This window comes from Rhinolophus hipposideros (assembly GCF_964194185.1).
Source record: "Rhinolophus hipposideros genome assembly, chromosome: 20".
Classification (NCBI taxonomy): Eukaryota; Metazoa; Chordata; class Mammalia; order Chiroptera; family Rhinolophidae; genus Rhinolophus; species Rhinolophus hipposideros.
In genome coordinates this window covers 48607312-48624275 of record NC_138066.1, presented here as the reverse complement: position 1 = coordinate 48624275, position 16964 = coordinate 48607312, and the positions used below count along the sequence as shown (strand labels likewise).

Sequence of the window (16964 nt, the reverse complement as noted above, 5' to 3'; positions counted from 1 at the left end):
GTGCATAGAAATTAACACTCATGTACAGATAACAGCAAACATAAACCATGAAAAGAATCCAAAAATGCCTGTAGCACCTCCATAGAGTCCACCCAAGCCAGGATACTGTAGTGACCACAGTTTAACTTAAGATCAACAGAGTAACTCGCAGTGGACAGTTAATGTACAGGGTTGCCCCGTCCTCAGCACTAGCAACAGAATTCTCAAAGGGATTTTGCCTCTCACAGCCTAATCCCTCCTCACATCCCTAAAATATTCTTTTTCCTTTTTTAAAACAGAAATTTATTGCCTCACACTTCTGGGCGCTGGAAGTCTGACATCAAGGTGTTAGCGGGGTTGGTTCCTTCTGCAGGCTGTGAGGGGGAAACTGCTCCATGCCTCTCCCCTAGCTTCTCCTAAAACTTTCTGAAGCTTGACCAGCCTATGATACAAATATTGACGACCACCCCTGAAACACACTAGTTTAATATCTGTTTCCCTGGTATTTTTCAATGGTCATCTGCTTAACATTTTGGGTTCCTAGAAGGCATTCTGTCTATTCTTTTGCTTTACCTGACAAAATGGCAGGCTTCTTTGCCTGTCATGCAATGCTTTCTGATGGCTGTATTGATAAAAAGTGATGAAAAAAACATTCTAGGCAGTAAAACACTCATCACAACACACAAGAAGGACAAAGAGGAAAGGGCAGGGGACACCTGTGACACAGAAAGAGTCCATGCTCACCTGGGGCTACTTCAATAAAAAGAATCTCACAAAGGTTCCAAATGAGCTCCATTGCTGACAAAATGGAGATCTAAGGAAGGAAGAAATGGAGACAAAGTTTTGACTGAAAACATTCCTGAGATTTGCTTAGAGCAAAGGAACAAAGCAGGGCTTTGATCACAGCATAGTCATTCATTAACTCAACATTTACTGAATATTCCTATGGCAGGGTTTCCCCACAGGCCAGCCAATGAGAGAATTTTGGGGGGTGAGACACAGACCAATGTTCTTTCATTTCAAAGGTTGTAGTTTCAGTTTAACGTGCATTAGAAAAATATAACTAGCTCATCACACCCATGATCTTGGTGAATATTATGGTTTAAGAAGAGGCTTTATTTGAATAATAAAAGAGACAATTTTAGGAAAATATTCAGTAAATAATATTGCTAGAAATATATAGACAACAGCAAAAATTATGAAGTTGGTATTCAATGGAATGAAGTTTAGGAAACAGTCTAAGAAAAGGCCGACCTAATATAAGATCCAAAAATAAATCAGGACAAGACCTTGCCCTTAGGAATAGTCTCCTCTTCCCCAGCACCCTTCTGTGCACAGAGAATAGCTTATTCCTAAGGGAAAATAAACGCTTTGCTGGCTTCAGAGACAGTGCATCAGTCCCTACTAACTACCAAGTTTGAACAATATCAAGATTCTTCCAGAGAAAGAGAATTCTTTAAGTCGTTTTCCAGCTCCAACTGAAGTATAACAACTTGAGGCTCAGTAGAACCGCTGGGTTCATGAGCTGAGTACAGTTCCTGAGACTAAGCAGTGGTTCCAAAAGCTCAGCTCGGTATCTCAGGTGATACATATGCTCAGGATTTATACTTCCCATAAGAAACGAAAACTCATACAAGTACTCATCAGGCATAGCCTCCGTTTCAATGTGCTCAGCCTTGCAGGGGCCCCAGGAAGGTCAAGATGATCCTTACTTACCACCCCAAAGAGTTGCATGTCTACCTGGAAAGAAGAGTTCTGCAGAAAACCATTTTTGCAAAGCCATCCCAGGTGGGTGCCAAGGACACAGAAAGATATCCTAGTGCCAGTACCACAAAGACAGCCCCTTCCTTACCTGGATGCTGAACTGGCGGCCACTTGTTGGATCTTTAGTAGCGACTAACAAAACACAAAACATTGTAAGTGAGCAATAGAACTTTCAGTCTGATTGATATAACTTCATATACCAAGTTCTGTGGCTTGTGCCTTGGTTTCTTTTAATGAGCAACTATTTTCACTATAGATTTTTTTAAAAAATGCTTTGTATCTCTTTGTTGTAGATTAATGATTCTCAACCGAAGACCCGCTAGTTACAAATGACATTTTCAACTGCAACACAGCAAACATAGAGGCCACAGTGTTATACAAGACTCCACCTGGCATTGGGGAGTTACGTGGCTCTTGTGGTTATGGTGACTTTAAATAACCAAGACCAAAGAACCGGGAATGCAATTTTCAAAGATCCTTAATTTGGCCCTTTAGCCTCATACCTGTCAACTCTATATGCTCTCACTGGAAGAACATACGATTATTGAGAAAAAATTAGGATAGGAAAGTAAGAGTTTTAAACTGGAATGTCAATCAGGTTTTACCTTGCAGTATTTATAGCCAGATGAATACTTTAATTACTATCACATATACATACACAAAATCCTTACCTACAACCTTGTGCATTTCTTCCATGCATGCTCTTATGACTGATCGGTAGTTTTTACTCACTAGAACCAATCTACAAAAAATGAAATGGCATACAAGATGAGCCTGGAACATCTTGTGGTAACAGAAAGGTAGAATAGGTGATAGAAGCTTGCTGAAAGTCAGGAGCCAAGTCGAAGGAGCTAGCAGGAGGCAAATCAACTTGCACACATTATCTCACTTACCCCGTGTACCAGGTTCACAGTCAAGACTCAGGCCAAGATAAAGAATGCCCCCAGCCAAAAACAAGGTGACATGCTGGCTCCCCGGCACAAAACAGGAGTTATCATCCCACCATCAAGACAGTCACGCATTCCTTTCGTCATTCAGCAAATGTTTCAGATCATCTACTGTACGGATGCACTAGGAGACGCGGGAACAGAGACCCCACATAGATAAGCCAGGCGCTCTATCTTCAGGGTCTCTATAATCAGGACTTCTGACATATTTGTTTCTTAGAAGTGGTAGTAGATTCCTCTGAATCACCAATACTCTGTACCACTCTCTTGAAACCAGTGATCTGTTTTACACACACACACACACACACACACACACGCGCGCGCTAAGTAGGGCATTCTCCAGGATTCATTTGTAAAATGCTTATCAAGAAAGTAAAATACTGTGCTATTGTGATTGATAAGAAACAGATACATGGTCTTCATCCCTAGTGCCTAACACAGAGCTCCTAAAAATCTTTGTAAATTCCTAAGTAACAAGAACACTAGAAGCACCTTTTGTTCTAATGAGGTGACTCTGGGTGGCTCCTGGATGGGACTGATCACCAGGAAGACCAACCATAATTAGAAGCTGGGAATTTCCAGCCCTGTGCCCTTCTTCCCTATGGGGGATAGAGGGCTGGAAACGATCCATCAGACCACGTGAGGAAGCCTTCACAAAATCCCAATAGTACGGGGTTCAGAGAGCTTCCAGGGGGACACACACATCCACAGACAAAGGTGATGATACACCCCAACTCCATGGGAACTCCTGTACTCGGGACCTTCCCAGACCTCACCCTATGTACCTTTTCATCTGGCTATTCATCTGTATCCTTTATCATATCCTTTAATAAACTACTAGTAAACCTAAGTGTTTCCCTGAGTCCCATAAGCCACTCTAGCAAATTAATCTGACCCGAGGGGATCCTGGGAACCTCTGATTTGTAGCTAAGTCGGACAGAAGTGGTGGGTTACCTGGGGACCCACTACTGGTGGTTGGCATCTGAAGTGCAGGGCAGTCTCATGGGACTGAGCCCGTAACCTGTGGAATGTGACGCTATCTCCATGTAGTGTCAGAATTGAGTTAAATTGAAAGACACCCAGCTAGTGTCACAGAACTGCTTGGTAAGGGGAAACCCATACACATCTGGCATCAGAAGTGTTGTGAGTGTGGGAGTAAAGGAGAAGCACAAGAGGAGGGAAAAAGTGGGGTTTTCTCAATACAAATACCAACAGTGCCCAGGCATAACCATACGAATGGACGCTGATAAAACCTAACACAGGGGTTCTCAAACTCCACTGTGCTTAACACTCACCTGGAGATTTTAGGAGCCACCCCCAGAAATTCGTGTTTTGATGATCTGAGGTGGGGCCCAAAGTCTGCAGTTAATAAATACCTGACATTGATACAGTTAACTCCGGAACCACACTTTAGACAATCGTACAACAGTTTTCTGGTCTCTTGCCAAAAAATGCCTTGAGAATAATTCTTCAAAAACAAAACAAAACTCATTTTTACATGAATTTCAAAATCTCCCAATAGTAGGGCCTCATTAAATGAATCTCAGGTGCTTTTTTGGCCTAAATTTTCTTCTTTGGGGAGTAAATGAGTAGGAATACAAACAAGGAAAGCATATCAAGCCTACAAGTCAATCAACACCATTTGCACGTTGCCTGGAAGACATTTCCATCTCTGACCATTTACACTGCCCAGCACAGAGGCCACAAAGTAGAACCAGGAGTCCCTGATTTCTCCAGGTGATCCATCCATCATGGGAAAGAACAAGGATCATTTCATTTGGCTTTTCACAAGTGAATTGTGGACTTTAGCACCTATCAACAGCCTACTTACTGAGTTTTTCTGGATTTTCCAGATAATTCTTCTTCAATTCTCTGGAGGCCCACAAAGATTCCATGGGATTCATTGAAGAGTTTTCTCAAGATTTGAGAATAAACATCTATATCCTTCCGGATGATATGGATAAAAGGGCAGCCGGGCACCGTCTCTGATTTTCCTGAAACGAAACAGGAAAAAAAATTAAACATCTATCACTATCACCTTCATAAAAGAACCCACTCAAAAATTTTTAAATTGAGGGCCAGCCCAGTGGCTCAGGCGGTTGGAGCTCCATGCTCCTAACTCCGAAGGCTGCCGGTTCGATTCCCACATGGGCCCGTGGGCTCTCAACCACAAGGTTGCCGGTTCAATTCCTCGAGTCCTGCAAGGGATGGTGGGCAGCGCCCCCTGAAACTAGCAATGGCAAGTGGACCTGGAGCTGAGCTGTGCTCTCCACAACTAAGACTAAAAGGACAACAACTTGAAACTGAACGGCACCCTCCACAACTAAGATTGAAAGGACAACAACTTGACTTGGAAAAAAGTCCTGGAAGTACACACTGTTCCCCAATAAAGTCCTGTAAAAAATAAAAAAGGTACTAGGCATAAAGCCTTTAAAAAAACAATTTTTTAAAAATTGAGTATCTAATTACAAAAGCTTCAGCTTCTTTGCTACTCACTTCAGCTGTTAAAAAATTATACAAATTTTCATTTATCAATTATCCACACATGAATTTTTAAACACAAATGTTTACTCTTAGACTTTACTCAACTCATCAGCATATTTTGGAACTAGCTTTCACCTCCATCAATTGAAATACACTGAAAAAAGTAAACTCACTTAATATTAGCCTATGTAAAACTCAATAAATAAGATAAACCTATAGTTAAAGTTTTATATAAACACAAAGTAAATATGTTTTTTGGTATTAATTTGTACTGCCATTACCTCTAAAATAAAGAACCTAGAATTGACTGTTTTACAACAGCAATGAAAAGGCTCTATAATAAATTATAAACGACCAACTTGTGGAAATTTCAATTTGGGATGATGTTCAATGGCTTGTCTTGAATGTGATTTCAATACAAATAAATAAACCAACAAAAGAAAACCTTAACAACAGAGGACAAACTAGAAATGTTGATAAGCTTTCCCATTAAGTATGAAAACAGACCATCCGGACACACTCACAGAAGTTTCTCTTCTATGAATCTGCCCCTTTGGCAGATTCTATAGCTCTGCCAAGCTTGAGATGTTCAATACCAACATATCTGATCAATATTTAGCAACATTAGGGACAACCGTTAACTATAAAATCAAGAAAAACTACATAGCTTAAAATTCACATGAACTGCACATCATATGCTAATTTACCAAAATTCTGAGACTTTCATTAGCTCAATCTGCTCCTTATAACAGAGAAAAACCTACACCTTTGGGCAAAGAAGCTGTCAAAAATGTGCAAGAAAATCTCTTCAACATTTCTTGATACTTCTCTCTTAAAAAGGAGAAAGGAAAATCAAATGTCAAGATTTCAGTCTTATCTTGCTACTAGTGGGAGTCTGTACCAGGAGAAAAATTCATGTCCAATATTTGATGGAGCTTAGAGGACAAAGCCAAGGCCAAGTCATTTCGCTCTCCAGCTCACTTGTGCTGTGCATAAACAGCCTACAGAATCCAACTGACTTCACACTGATAATATGAAGGTAAGGGCTATGAGATCTGCAAAGTTTCACAATAAGGGGGCTGCGATGAAGGGAACTGAGTCTCTCTGGACAAGAAGCGGGAAAAGCTTGAAGCTTTCAGATATAAGAAAACCTTTCTGGGGCGCTGCTTTTAACAACAAGGTTGCCAGTTCGATCCCCACATGGGCCACTGTGAGCTGCACCCTCCACAACTAGATTGAAACAACTATTTGACTTGGAGCTGATAGGTCCTGGAAAAACACACCTAAATAGTTTAAAAAAAAAAAAAAGCCAGGAGAACTGACTCTGGGTGGTGAACACACAATGGGATTTATAGACGATGTAATACAGAATTGTACACCTGAAATCTATGTAAATTTACTAACAATTGTCACCCCAATAAAATTAATTTAAAAAAAAAAAAAAAAAGCCTTTAATACCAGGAAGACTATTGCTAATTTTTTTGCCTGGATTCAACATCTGGCAGGTCTCATAAATCAATGAAAATCTTAAACAGCTGAAGATCCAAAAATGAAAATGGTACAAAATAAGTTCAATTTATCATGCCTCAGCTAGTCAAATCTGAGAGAATAAAGGGAAAAAAAACAACTAAATGTGCCAAGACAGATAATGTGGACGAAATAACAACTACCTTTGTGGTTGAAGGAGGTTTCACACACCAGCATCTCTCCTGGACCCCAGTCAAAACACATTTGCCTCTTCTTGGAATTCACTCCTGGAATAAACTAGTAAAAAATAAGATACAGAAACTGTTATTCCTACGAAAGGCTTTGCTTTCAACTGACTTGCAAGTATCATCCTAGAAAGCAGTGGTCGTGCAAGTTAAGTGCTAATGTATGTACAGAGCTGCATGTGGTTGGTATCAGCCCAGTGTCTGAGACCCTAAGTAAACAAGTGAGCTTCGCGGGGCACCTCAACCCAGCCTACCACTTCTCGGGTGTTGATAAAAAGGAAAGCTACAACCCAATCAATATTACATTGTAAGTTAGTGATGTGTACTTCAGAAAAAGTGAAGTTAAAAAAATTAAAAAGGAGCTGTTTCTTACTCACTGAAAAGACAGAGACCTCGATCCCATAGCTTCTGTGGCATCTCTTTGATGACACTCAATTTTTCGCTCCAACTCAGACCAATCCCTGAGTCTCAGCTTCATACCTCCAATGCCTAATCCACACCTTTATAGATGATCTAACCTCCAGAGTTATAACCACAACATCAAGAGCCAAAAAAAAGAACTCTTGAGGCTCATCCCCAAAACTCATTTCACTCCTTCACTGGGACAAAACCTTCTCCAACTGTTAGGAGGAATCCTTGATTCTTCTCTTTCCCTCACCACCTATGTCCGGTCTATCAGTAAACTGTATTCTCTTTAACTAAGCCTGAATCCAGCCATGTGCCACTTCTACCAGTCTAACCCAAGCCATCATCAACTCTCATGTGGACCACTGCAATAGCATTTCTCAGTGCCTGACATGATTCTCCTACATGGTTATTACGTGCCCCATGAAAAGAGGCAAGCTCACAATGGCAGGAGCCTCTAGGATTCTCACTCACTGCCTAGAAGAGACGCTGGCACAAAGTTGGCACTCGATAAATACTTTTGGTAGACAATGAATTTGGCTGGCAATAGTCTTGTCAATAGTCTTGTCTCAAGACAAGTGCATTCAGTTCTTAGGAAAGGCTAATGCGGTCATTCATCAACTAAGCAATGTGTATTAAGCCTTTTTCTGTGCTGGGCTCTAAGAATACAACAATGTGTACGACAGTCTGTGTCCTCCAAAAGCTAGTGTTCTCCTGAGGGAGAGCAATAAACAAACAAGCAGTCAGAAAGGGGGAGGTATGCTAAGTCTGAGGTACACACAGAACAGAATCTGTTTTAGCAGACACTTACTGGATGAGTAGGTCAGGCAAGAAGGAAGCATTATTTGTACATAATGATGCTGGAACAAACGGGTAAACCTATGCAAAAATGAACCTCACACCATAGACAAAAATTCACTAAAAATTATTCACAGACTCAAATGTAGAGTAAAATCTATAAAACCTGAAAAGCATAGTAGAAAATCTTTCTGACCTGAAAGTAAGCAAAGATGTATATAGGACACGAAAAGCATAAACTATAGCATAAGAAAAATTTATAAATTGCACTTCAACAAAATTAAAATTTTTGCTCTTCAAAAGACACTGTTCAGAAAATGAAAAGGCAAGCCATAGACTGGGAGAAAATATCTGCAAAACACATATTTGATATCCCGAATATGTAAAGAATTCTTACAATTCATTAGTGAAACAACCCAGTAACAAAATGGGCAAAAGATTTTTAACACACACTTCACCAAAGAAGATATACAAATGACATATAAGCACTTAAAAAGATGCTCATTAGGGAAACACAAATGAAAATAATGAGCTACCACTAAATACCCACTGGAATGGAACTGAAAATTGAAAAGACTGATCATACAAAGAATTGATGAGGGTGTGAAACAACTGGAACTCTCACACATTGCTGCTGCAAAAAAACCTGTATAGCCACGTTGGAAAACTGAGTTTATTTTAGCTAAATATGCATCTGTCCTATAACCCAGCAATTCTACTTTTAGGTATTTATCTGGAATCGAACAAAACAAAAAAGACAATGAAAACTATAGCTTACACTTTTTAAGAGCTCTTGACTCAAAAGGATAAGAAGACCAGTGGTCTAGAAAAACTACTCAAGATTATTCTACCTACTTTGAATCTACATTGAAATATCCTCGAATCTGCCAGTTACTAACTGGACTTCAGGTGCCTTGACAATAGGGAGCAGTTGTGTGAAAAGCAGACACAACTGCCATAAAGGGTGACTTAATGGTATTCACAATTATTCATCAGTCTCTTGAGAATGTGTTTAGAGTAAGCCCCAAAGGCAGATGAACACTCAAAAACAGACATGACAGAGTTTAAACTTGCAGAGGTGAGCTTCAGACTCGGGACTACAATGCCCCTCCTGTGTGTGTCCACGAGGCCAACCAGTTTTCTACCTGGTCTCCCCAGCACCAATATAGAGCTGGGTTATCTCAAGTCCATCATCACTACTGGGTATAAAAATAAGTAAGCGGAGATCATCTTCATTCCATTTGGAAATGCATGGCTCTTCATCATGGCACAGTATGAAAGCAGTGGCTCTCCAGGGCACCACAGGGAAGGCTCCCCCCACCCAAGGAGTCTAACACAAGTGAGAGAGGGCAAGTTTGAAAAAGTTCCAGTGACTCTGATGTTCTAATTTTTCTTCCCACAAACACTGACATAGTCCTTGATGGATATTTAATATTTAAAGTACTCTGTATAGCTTTTAAATTGGAACACGCTACAGCAGTAAGCTTCATAGAGCATAACAACCCATGTTGATTGCTATTTAAGATCTCATGCCTCCTTTTGTCCAGTCAGCTTTGAAATGACCCCTATTTTCAATTTTTTATTTTGTCGGATACTGCTTTGCAATCTGATGTCTTTGGCTGAAAACTGTAGGCATCTCAACTTTCTAGAAAGCAAAAGCACAAGGTATAGCAACTTTCAGTTTAGTGGGGCTTACAGAGCTAAGACGTGCAGAAGAAGCCCACAATGGGTAGAGGTATCGGACCTAGTTAGGGAGGTTAGGGAAGGCGTTCCTAAGACACAAGCTGCTGGAGCTTGCATTTAAAAAACGAGCAGGAGATGAGAGAAGAAGCGAGCATTCCAGGCAGGGGGAACCGTAGTCTTTTGTATCTAAAGGCTATGGATTTCTTTAAACTCAGGGATCTGCAGCAATTGACATACTGTCTTCAGAGTTCGGTTAAAAAAAATAATAATAATAATAATTGGAAAGCAACATATAAAAAGAGATAGCACCCCGAGAGAATAAATACGTTTAGTAAACCTTAGGCAAGTGCAGCACAAGCAGAAGCCAAGCTCACGTGAAGCTAAGTTCGGCTGGAAGGAAAAAAGCCCCAATTCTCCTCCGAGTCCAAGCGCGCTCTTTAGAGCATTAGCCCAACGAGAAAAGCGAGCGGAATAGGAAGGCGCCGCGACAAGGGCGGGAGAGGGACGGAGCGAGGCCTCTGGGGCCAGGCATTCTGAGCATACAAAGCAGCAGGAACCCAGCGAGCACTGCGATCCAAACACGGGCAGCTAATGAATGTGACCTCCGGACGGTGGCAACTGAGCTGAGAGAAGGGGACGGGCGCCTCCCGGGAGGCAGGGAGGTAGCCAAGCCTGCAGTGATGGAGCAGACTCAATCCTTGGGCCGCGAGGGCAAACGAGACTCTTTGGGGCGCCCTTACAGTGACTGTCGGCTCGCCATCGAGCTCCTCCATAGCGCCGCAGCTCAGCTGCCGGGAAGTCGCGAGGCCAGCACAGCTCCCGGCTCGGGCCTCGCGCTCAGAGCCGCTGCCAGACAGGACCCGACCCGAGCCCCCTGCTGCACTGCCTGCAGGCCCAGAGCCCCAACGCTGCCGGGGCGTCTCCTCTGGGCCACGGCCACCCGTCTACGGCACTCTGCGCGTGTTCCTCCTTCGTGGCCTGGACAACACGTCCGGGAAAGCGGCGCCAGGAGCCGCCTACCCTCAGACGAACCTTCTTGGCAGATCAGGCGCCGCCGGGGACAGCCCCACGCGGGGCAGGGGGAAAGCCCCTGGAGACGGCGGGAGCGGTGGCGGGGCAGCTGCGCGTGCGCGGGCTGGGGAGCCGCTCGCGGTGCAGGGGCGGCCGGGGGCCGGGCTCGGGCGGGCGTGCGACCCCTCCCCGCTCTGGCTCCCCTTGCCGCCTCTGAGCCTGCAGGTTAGTGTTGTCCCAGCCGCTTCTGTGAGCGGCGTCCAGGCCCAGGGGTCCCCGGTCCATCGGGCTGGTGGACGGAGGCACTCGCTGCCAACTCCCACCCCAAACGCTCCAGAAGCACGCGGACAAAAGGGGTGCAGCTGCACAACTGCGCAGTCGGGACAGCGGGGCTTGCTTACTTCACACAAATGCTGGTCTGTTATCTCCCCAAAGAAAAGCAGGAAAAGGAAAAAAAGTCACAGTCAGAGAATCCCAGTCTTGTTCATGGAAAACTCAGAAGTGCTCTAGTAACTGAAAGGAGTTATTTATTTTGTAAATGCCATATTTACAAATACGTACACACACACACACGCAAGAGAATAGTACTGGTTTTACATTCCCAAATAAGCACTTTTTTTTTTTTTAACTAACTGAAGATAATTCGGAATTTAAAAATAAGTCTTAAGAATCACTGCCTGAAAATGTAGCAGCTTCTGTTATTTGGGAAAGATACTCGATCTGAAAACCGAGTTTCAGTTTTCTACCTGGGGAAACGGTTCTTTCCCTGAGATTACTCGGAATGACCTATTTGAACTGGTTGAAATGAGATGACTTGGGGTGGTTAGGAAACTCCTCTCACACCAATGGTTGGTTCTTTTCAGGTACAAATTCAGGAAGGAAAATCCTGGGGCTATCACAATTTCATCCGAATCTTTATCTCTTAAGACAGCCATCAATAGGATGAAATTGAATGCAGTCGTGCACAAAACTCCGCACCTCTACCCTCTAGCGTGGTGCATTTTCCAAATGTTTCACATTTTCACTGATCCGAGTGTTTCTGGCACCAATAGTGTGGCTGTGAAGTATGAGAAATTATGCATTTATGTCCCTACCCTTAAGAGGTAAAAAGAGGCCTAATATTTTACAAAAGGAAAGTAAACAGTAGCAAATAGATCAGTTTTAAAAAAAAACTAAGTATATCTGCTCTGGCGATTCAAAATTATTTGAGCAGCAGAAAGTTAAAGCCAAGCTTAAGACATGGATAGAAAATATGCCTAATTTCCTTCAGAGAAAATTGTTAATTATTCTGGGGAACAGGATGAGTAGAAGGAAAGGGAAAAAAAATAATAGGATGAAAGACCAAAAAGAAAAACCATCTTCTCAAAAGGAGACCTGAGAAAAAAATAATTTGAACAACAAAGGAGCTTAGAACGTTTTAGTGGTACAGATTTTTGATATTTTAAGACTGACATAATGTCATTTAAAGATAATAGAAGTATTGAAAGTGACCTAGCGATAGATAATATTGGAAAAAAGTATTGAAACTATTCTTTGCTCTAATACCACTATATATAAGCTACCTTACACAGTCATTCAAATACATTCATTAATTGGGAAAAAAAGAAAACTACAGCTAATAGAGCTATTATTCTATACATAGATCTTTTTCTTCCTTCTCAATAGTCTTCCAAGAATGGGGTTTCAATGAAGTAGTTTATCCTCTTTTTTTTTTTTTTTAACAGATGAGCCTAAAGGAATACACTTGGGGAAAAAAAATAACCAGTACACAAATCTTTTTCTCTTAACCTCTTCACAAGCTCCTTTCCCCCTTCATCCCCCTCCTTTCACCCTCCCTCCTCTTCTCCCTAGAGTGGTTGTTTAACTCTGGAATTCCTGTATCTACACTGGAGAGTCTTCAATCATGCAGGAGACACTTCAACTTGAGGTTTATCAGAACCCTAGGAAGACAGAAAGAGTAAAATATTTCTGGAATAAAAAATCTCCTAAAACAAAACATACCTGTCGCACAAGAGTCAAACTAGAACTTACTTTAAATCACTCCAAAGTCAAACTTAGAATCATTCTCAGATGAAGCCAGAGAAACTGCTAGAGACATGCCATATGTAAAGTGCTAATTGGATGCATTTAATTCATTCTAGTAGAACCAATGCTCTGTAGCCTGCAGAGAAATAAAAACATAATCATTTCAAGAGATAATAATTTTGGAAAACAAGGTAGAAATCTATTATCAGGAGCCATAGAAATATTTGTGCACTTTGATCCAGTAAGTCCTCACGTGAACTTTTATTTCTAATAATTTCAAAACACAAAAGGTATGTGAATTTTGGTAGGTGCTGTATATATAACAACAAAATTTCTCAAATCCCACCCTATTGACATTTTGGGCCTGATAATTCTATATTGTGAGCTGTCCTGTGCATTACAGGATGTTTTGCAGAATCCCTGGCCTCTATCCACTAGATACCATTCATACCTTTTAATGATTGTTGACAACCAAAAATGTCTCTAGATATTCTCAATATCCCGTAGGGGTAAAATCACCTGTGCTAAGAACTGTCATAGATGTTCATCCACTGAGGAAGAGAGGAACACAACATATCAGTGAGATATTCACCTATTGAGAAGAACTGTGAAGACTGATAAGAACATGGGAAAGTCTTTCAAGAAATTTTAAAATGTTCACCTTTTTGTCTCCATAATTGTATTTTTAGGAAATAAGAGGGACATTTTGAATAACCAAAAAACAAACAAAAGTCTCACAGCAATCATTAAAATTAATGTGCAATCATTAAAAGATGACTGTAGCAAAATTTTATAAAGGTAAAATTCAGTAAAATTTTGTAAAAGTTTTATCAATTTTGTAAAAAAATAATGTGTAGAAAAAAAGATTGGCAGAAATGAGTATTATTACTCTTAAAATCAGAAAAAGTTAGCATGTTTGCCACATAATTTTCAGTTTTTAAGAGCAAACGAACAATTGTGTATTTCGACAATTAATGTAAAGAAATTTACGTGTGGATAAAGGTTAGAAAATAAAATTGAGACAGGTGTTATGGGAATATGAATTAAAAATTTTTATTTTAAAAATGTTTCACCGAAGTTTTTAATACATATATAGATATTACATAAGACCATGTTTGTGAAAACCTGCTTTATAGTCCTACTAATGTATATCTGGCCACATGAGACTTCAAGTTGAGAAATATAATTATAAATGTGACATATTTCTTATTGAAGGTATAAAAGCTGCTCTAGCCTTGTGGTTCTCAAACTTTAGGGAACTTCAGAATTATCTAGAGGGCTTGTTAAACCATTAATTGATTGATTCCTGGGCTCTGTCCCCAGAGCTTCTAATTCAGTAGGTTGGGGTGGGGCTCAGGTATCTGTCCTCCTGACTTTTCCAAGTGGAAGTGATATTGCCCAAGGGACCACCTTTTAAGAACCATCCTTCCAACTCTATCTTGTCTACCTCAGCGGGGAATAATCAATCACAAGAACTTGAAGAGTGCAAATATTATCTATATTTGGCACAGCTGCAGAATATAAACTTAGTTCAGTTTGTTCTCATTCATTCTATGAAACAAACATCCTTGAGTCACTGAGACCTACTTGAATCTAGTAATGGACAGAGAAGTAAGATTGGAGCATTAATGGGGTTAGAAGAACTTGAAATTATCATACCAATGTAAAGGCTACATAACTAACAGGAATTCAGGAACCCTAATTTAGGCGTTTTTGGTATTCTCATGACAAGTACTATGTTACTATTGCATCAATAAGTCAGTGAACTCTTATTGACCACCAGCTCTCGGGACTTAGTTATTTGCTGAGATTATGAAGATGAAAACAATAATCCCTGCTCTCAAAAAGCTTAAAGGACCCTTCTGTAAGTATGTGCAATGTGTACATTCAATTAATGTATGGTATTGTGAAATGGGACAATACTTCTCTACATTTTATACACCAGCCAACACATTTCAAATGTGTTCATACGTTTCATACCAAGTTCTTGGCTTTGACTGCTGGCAGAAACTTGGGTCCCGTCTTCTTTGCCATGACCCAGCAATAGAAAGCTGGAAGGTTTCTACGACATCACCATTCTGCCCCCAGATTTCTTGCTGTCCTCGGGAATTCAGTATTCCATATTCCTGCAGTATTCACAGAGACAGCTCATGTCCTCAGCTCACTTTAGCTAGAACCTGAAGGAAATTAGATAAACTACACACAGTTTAGACATCTGTGTTATAGATTCAGTTCATGTGTTTCTCGAGGATTTTTGACAAGGATTTCAAGTTCTAAACAGATTCTGTGATTCTTTTTTTCCTGTACCTTTTAAGAATGATGTTTTTTCTCTGGCACCTGATCCTGAGGAGTACATTCTGGATGATTCACCCTATTCTTACTCTCTACTTGTAACACCAGTTATTGATATTTAATTAGATTTCTAGAGGAATTAGACCTTTCTTGCCGAAATTTCTAGTTAATCCCCTAATTATGAAAACTCACTGCACAACTCCCTCATTCATTTTACTTGTACCCATTAGGATCCGGAAACTGATAGAAAGTGCTGGGAATACAACTAAAAAGACAGGTCTCTGCTTTCATGGAACTTGCATTCTGCTGAGAGAGACAACCAAACAAAAGTTTAAGTCAAAACAACTGGACTGGTGTACGTGGCATTATTTAGGATTTTCTTCTGCGTGTTTTCTTCCTGCGGCCTTCCATAGGGGCCTCTGCAGCCCTACAGTAACTAAGTGCTGGGCTCTGAGTCAGAAATCCTGAGTTCAATATGATACTGGCTCTGCCACTTTAAGCTGGGTGACCAAATTGCCCAACCTCTGTTTTGCTTTCTTCCTGTGTAAAATAGGGCTGATAATAATAATACAGACTTGTGAGAATTAAGGGCTTGGCACAGAATCCCCACATAATAATCACTCAACGTCTGCCACTGTTCTTTTCTGTACACTACTCCTTGCACTTTCTTTTTCTAAAGCACCCTTTTCCATTGCAGAGCCATCCCTATAAAAAGGATGGAGAAATGTAATGTTGGAAAATTTCTCTTTTCACAACTGTTTTCCTGGAAATTGGAAAGAGACTCAGTATATGAATTTAGTAAGCTCCGCTCACAGAATTCCACTTTGCCATGGGACTATTGCTCACACATTTGAATACGCTTAACTACTTTTTTTTATAGGAACTCCTCCATTGCCTGAAGGTGATTTTGTAATTTAACATAACTTTGGAGAGGGGGATATTGTAGGACACACCCGTCCCCCAGAAGCTAATGACTAAATAAGCATTTTATTACCGGAGTTCCCCACATATTAATGAGGGTAAATTTAACGTGACATTCCTCTTCATGGTTCTGCAGTCCTACAAGGCTGGCAAGGTGTGTGATGGCAACTGACGACCTGGGTACAGGACAACAAGCATAGCATCTCTATTTTTTTTTCTCTGCAGTACCTGGCACAGCACCCAGTATGTTCATTTCCTGTCGTACAGTAGGAGGTCAATCAACACTACCTGCCAGCTGTGTGATATTGGGTTAGTTACTTAAATCCTTTGAGCCTCAGTAGCAAATAAATACTACACTCGCTTGGAAGGGTTTATGTAAGGAGAAAATGAGCAAATATTAGGAAAGCCCCATTCAGTGCCTGCCTGACCTGTGGCAGTTGGTTATCTTCCCCTTTCACTTCGGTATTTACTACCTAACCTCACCTCCCACCCTCATTAAATTATGTTATTTGAGTCAAGAACTTTGTCTGCCCTTCTTTGCCTGTCCAATGCCTAGCACAGGACCTTACACCTAGGGATAGTTTCAATTTATTCATGCATTCAGTGAAATCTTTGCACACCTATAGTGGACAAAAGCTTAGAGTTGAGAGAGAACAGGCACATTCAGGAACCCCAAGTAACTGGATATGACCAAAGAAGCAGAGGCTTTCCAGAAGGAAATTATGGGAAACAGCTAGAATGGTTAGCCTGGATTAGCTCTCAAAGGGCTTTGTAAGTCTTATAAAAATTTTGGACTTTATCCTATAAGGCAGAGGACTGCCACTGAACCAAGGAGTGGCAGAAACTTATTTTGTTTTTATTTGAGAATGATTTGTAGTTCTCAGACTTAAGTGTGCTTAAGGATCACCAGGGAAGTCACATTTCCCAAGAATAGGCATCTAAA

At 40.9% G+C, this 16964-nt stretch overlaps 1 protein-coding gene across 2 annotated transcripts in view; it reads right to left on the bottom strand.

The window, feature by feature from the left end:
• NUP85 (nucleoporin 85) overlaps positions 1 to 11109 on the bottom strand; it is a 29004-nt gene extending 17895 nt beyond the window's left edge. The window contains exons 1-6 of one of the 2 annotated variants that reach the window (XM_081027199.1): positions 10513 to 11109; positions 6845 to 6938; positions 4522 to 4684; positions 2415 to 2485; positions 1832 to 1875; positions 724 to 793 (exon numbers count right to left, since the gene is read on the bottom strand). In XM_081027199.1, coding sequence (XP_080883325.1) covers positions 724 to 793; positions 1832 to 1875; positions 2415 to 2485; positions 4522 to 4684; positions 6845 to 6938; positions 10513 to 10545 — 475 coding nt within the window. In that variant the 5' untranslated portion in view covers positions 10546 to 11109. The remainder of the gene's footprint in view (positions 1 to 723; positions 794 to 1831; positions 1876 to 2414; positions 2486 to 4521; positions 4685 to 6844; positions 6939 to 10512) is intronic. The other variant, XM_081027200.1, reaches the window with a different exon arrangement.
• Positions 11110 to 16964: the final 5855 nt, after the last annotated feature.